We start from the raw sequence: 4,783 nt of genomic DNA on the forward strand, positions 1-4,783 counted from the left end.
TCTAATAATGTTAGTACAGCACAAGAAAAAAAATATTTACGGTATGTTTACAATCAATACATACATAATTTACCAATTAAAAAAAAAATCAAGCCGAATAAGATGGGGGCTTTATTAAGAAAATTCTTCCAGTCTTTGAATTAAAGACTGCCAAATGGCCTCAATTTGTTGTATGTTCACACTGCTTTTTAAGGCAGTGAGTTTAATGAAATCTTTGGTTTTGTCAGTCCACCTAGCTAAGGTTAAACATGAAGAATGGTTGCTTGAGAACTAAAATAGACATGGGGAAAAGTGGATCCCTATAAGTCTAGAAATTGTAAATATCATGCACAGCTGCAATTCGGCTTAGGGATGTGTGTTAAAGGAAAGGCGTATTTAAGCTGCAAGTACCGGGGTCCCACAGGAACAGCATTTGGGTGGGGGCATTTCAGGCTGCAGCAGGAGGGAGGAGGCAAGAAATCTGCACAGTCCTTCAGTCTGCAGAACCACTTCAGTGCATCCAAGCCACTGCCAGGACGTACCTTTTCCCTCGCCACAGCCCCACAAGTCTTGATACTGCAGATAAAATCAAAGGAGCAGATAGCCAAGGACATATCGCTAACTACATCACTCTACTCTAAGACTGTCTGCCAAGGAGGGGTCATTTCCTACAGGAGCGCACAGGAGCGGAGCTCCGGCAGTAAAGAGCTCAGGGGGCGGGCACATGCAACAAGCCCCGCCCCCTGCTCCCACGAGGAGCACAAGGATCTGCGCACACATACCCCATAGCTAGCAATCCAAAACAGTCCAGTGGAGCCTGAGCAGTGGGTGTTGCTTTCTGACACACTTCCAGTGATACCAGGGGGTGCGGCATATGCAAATAAGTAATGCTAATGAGTTATGCTAATGAACCCCTGCACCTCTTTTTCTGCAAAATGTCCCCTGCTGCCAAGGATACTGTCTGGTCTTCAAAATGACAGGCCACATGGAAGGTTAAAAGAGCTTTGGTAAAAAGCAGTAGGCCCCATTCAGAAAAGTGCCTCAAGCACTCACTTTGATCTTTGGGTAACAATTGTGACATAGATCTATGTGATTTCTGTTACCTGAATGGGCTTCTGAGTAATTGGGTTCATAACTTCTCTTACAGCAATTCTCATGCCCAGAGCAAAATTGGCCACCCTTTCAGCATGACTCGGAGCAGGCACCGGCACCCCTCCTACAACCATGTAGGCATCACCTATTGTCTCCACCTGTAAAGCAAGGGGAGGCATATTGTAGGCATGGAAAGACCTAATCCTGCAAGATGAATCATCCATTTGTAGATACACTGGCTTATTTTACACCCAGTGGGCTGCACCCAAAGGTGTTCTTCTACTGGTGTACTGGCACTTACACTAGAAGAGTGGCACTTCCTTTAGTGGAGAGGGAAGGTTGACTTTTACTGATTCCTTCCTCTTACTTTAAAGGTAAAAGTAAAGGTCTCCCTTGCTCGAAATTCAGTCAAATCCGACTCTAGGGGGTGGTGCTCGTCTCCGTTTCCAAGCCAAAGAGCCAGCGCTGTCCAAAGACTTCTCTGTGGTCATATGGCAGGCATGACTAAATGCCGAGGCGCACGGAACGCTGTTACCTTCCCACCGAAGCGGTACCTATTTATCTACCTGCAATTTCTTGCTTTTGAACTGCTAGGTTGGCAGGAGCTGGGGCCAGAGACGGGAGCTCACTCTGTCACATGGTAGTAGGGCCTCGAACCGCCAAACTACCAACCTTCCAGTCTGCAACTCAGCATCTTAACCTCTGAGCCACCGCAGCCCTTCCTCTTACTTTGCAAACCCCCAATTTGCTCCCTCCACATTGTCTGTGAAGGTCTCCTGACCCTCAGAAGCAAAATTCTAGAGGGAGTCAGAGGACCACAGCTGGAGAGAAGAGTGTAAGGTTCCACAGCCAAACAATTGAGTACACGCTGATCATAAAGTTATACTTTATTGTAAGAGCTATAGAGGCAGTAACATCTTCACTGTTAGGAATGGCTATGTTCCTACAAGCATAATGGGATATAGGGTATTCGTATGCACCCCCCCCCCAATCCCTGGGCCAATCGGCCTGACTCCCGCGCGCAGGAGAATGGGGCCCCAGGCCGTTAAAGCCAAAGCGGGGAATCGAAACTAGTCCCACGGGTAATTGATGGGAAGACACTACACTACACAAGGTCAGAGATAATAAGGAACGAAGGAATGCAGCAGCAGCTGGTACACAGGTCAAGCAAAGGCACTCCTGCCCATAAACATCATGGCAGCATAGCTGACAAAGAGGTAGGAAAGTAGTACTTTGCTCTACTCCCAGTACTTTGGATCCAACCCAATACACATGGCTGATGTATGAAACAAGGAACATAACAGAGACGGTAACTGACTCAGGCTATACCACCTGGCAATGTGGGCATGCCTCCTTCCCTCTGTTCTGTTTTTTGTCCAGAGAGATCCAGTAGCCTATGTGTCCTGTATTTCATCTAGGAGGAGGAGGAGGAGATTGGATTTATACCCTGCCCTTCACTACCCAAGGGAGTCTCAGAGTGGCTTACAATCTCCTTTCCCTTCCCCTCCCCACAACAGACACCCTGTGAGGTAGGTGGGGCTGAGAGAGCTCTGACAAACTGCTCTTTTTCAAGAACAGCTGTGCCAGAACCAGTGTTCCCTCTAAGCTGTGGAGTCTTGTGAGCAAAAATTCTACTTTGTGAGCTACTGGCATTAAAGTTGTGAGCAAGTGATTTGGTTACTGCATCAATGAGTTTGCTCTGCAGCCCTCCTTCCTGAGCTGAGTAAAAAATGTGTGAACTGCTCAGTTTAGAGGGAACACTGGCCAGAACTATGACTTGCCCAAGGTCATCCAGCAGGTGCAAGTGGAGGAGTGGGGAATTAAACCTGGTTAGAGTCTGTGCACTTAACCACTACACTAAACTGACTCTACAAACCACTACACCTAGTGACCAGGGGCTACTAAGTGAGAACACCAGTGGTCACCCACTAGTGGTCACCCTCAGGGCAGGCTTATCAATTAACATGTGGTGTGTGGGTCAATTTGATTGGGAACAGCCTACTTGACAAACTATGGAGGGAAAGGTCCTTACAGGAATATGTGGGGAGGGGACAGACAAAGTGTGGGAATTGTGGATAGGGAACCAACAGGACATTTAGTGAAGTTAGTGATTTGGGTGTACTGTTGACAAGCCAGTGTTTATAGCAAGCTGTCTTCTGTTTTGATTTCCCCCCCTAGCTATCGAAACTAATTCTTTAGACAAGCATGACTCGATACAATTGGCTGTAAGCCGGATGTGTGAGGGAAAACCGAAGTGATGCAAATGTTCATGACACTGAGAGCACTTACTTTGTAGACGCTGTGGACACTGGTAAGCCGATCAAACTTGGAATACATTGAGTTAAGCATTTTGACTATCTGAATTGGTTCACAGACTGAACAGATATTTGTGAAGGTCACCACATCACTGAAAAGGATTGTGCAGGAACTGAAATCCCCTAGGGAACAAATCAAAGGAGAACTGTTAACATTTTAAAAATAACTTTAAAAAAGTAAGTATAACGTATCTGTCTTTCCATCACTTCCCTGTCAATCACACATCTTTCAGTCCAGGAAAGGAAAGCAGAAAACCTTTGTATAGCCACAGTAGGACACATTCAGGTGGAATTCTTCTTCATTCCTTAAAACCCAGTCACTCACATTCATTCTGAGGAGGAGGGATATAATCCTGTGGCAGAATGGGCCTACTCAAGCCTGGAGGCCCTGTTCCACCCTGCCCTCCAAGGTTTTCCCAACACCTGGAGAGGCTTTTCTTTCTGTCTTGGGTAACCCGCCACCACCACCTGACCTTTGTAAGGAATTACCCACTGGCTTTCCCTTAAGTCTCTCTGCTTTTGCAGCTGTGAAGTCGTTTCCCTGTTCAGGGACCCTGGGATTGCAAAGGACTTCATGCCTCATCAACAGCTTCCCCTCAGGTGTCTTTAGGGAAAACCTGAGTTTATTTCCACTTATCTGAAAGCAACCACAGGGACTGCTCTAGTGCATATCTCAAACACCCCATCCCGCCCTAATAATCAGATTCAGCATGAGTGAAAAGTTCTTTCTGCCAATGCTCAATGCTAAAACCACAATTCAAGGAAACAAACAGCTGCATAACCCCTTGGAACAACCAAGGATTCTGTGTGATTCTCACAACTCATTCCCCTTGCTCTCGCTCTCTCCAATCTGGTCCACAACAATGGTGCTCATGCCCCTGCCTTTGATGTTCAGCTCAACAGCACTTGAAGCCCATTCCCACTTCATTTATGTGTTGGTGCAGCAGTGCTCAGAATCTGCCTTCCTGCCACCCATTTAACTAAGGAAACCTGGACGCAGGCGTATAGCCAGAAAAGTTTCGGGGGGGGGGGCACGTGGGGGGGCATGCAAAGTGACATGATGGGAGGAGGGGAGCGCCATACTCGCCACAGCAGACAGGAGGGGAGCACCAGGCAGCGCTGGCTTGTTTGGGTGCTTCTCTTCTTTTTGACTGGAGAGACTCAATTCTGGGCAGGGCTCTTTTTGTAGAAAAAGCCCAGCAGGAACTTATTAGCATAATAGGTCACACCCAACAGTATAAAGTCATTCGCATATTAGGCCACACCCCTGACAGCACAGCTTATCAGCACATTAGGCCGCACCCCCATGTTACCAGAAGTGTGGTTATCCAGCCACACCCACCTTTTGCTTCTTGTTCTGTTTACCTTGTTTGTTGTCAAAACCCAGGGCTTTTTTT

The 4,783-nt window shown here is 47.1% G+C and overlaps 1 protein-coding gene across 1 annotated transcript in view; it reads right to left on the bottom strand.

Annotated features, from left to right (window-relative positions):
• LOC107125827 (guanylate cyclase soluble subunit beta-2-like) overlaps positions 1-4,783 on the bottom strand; it is a 43,865-nt gene that overhangs the window by 14,163 nt on the left and 24,919 nt on the right. Inside the window, exons 13-14 of the mRNA XM_015429288.1 lie at positions 3,361-3,509; positions 1,083-1,229 (exon numbers count right to left, since the gene is read on the bottom strand). Of these exons, the coding sequence (XP_015284774.1) occupies positions 1,083-1,229; positions 3,361-3,509 (296 nt within the window). The remainder of the gene's footprint in view (positions 1-1,082; positions 1,230-3,360; positions 3,510-4,783) is intronic.

Source organism: Gekko japonicus, unplaced genomic scaffold, assembly GCF_001447785.1.
Source record: "Gekko japonicus isolate JY-2015 unplaced genomic scaffold, Gekko_japonicus_V1.1 scaffold4487, whole genome shotgun sequence".
Classification (NCBI taxonomy): Eukaryota; Metazoa; Chordata; class Lepidosauria; order Squamata; family Gekkonidae; genus Gekko; species Gekko japonicus.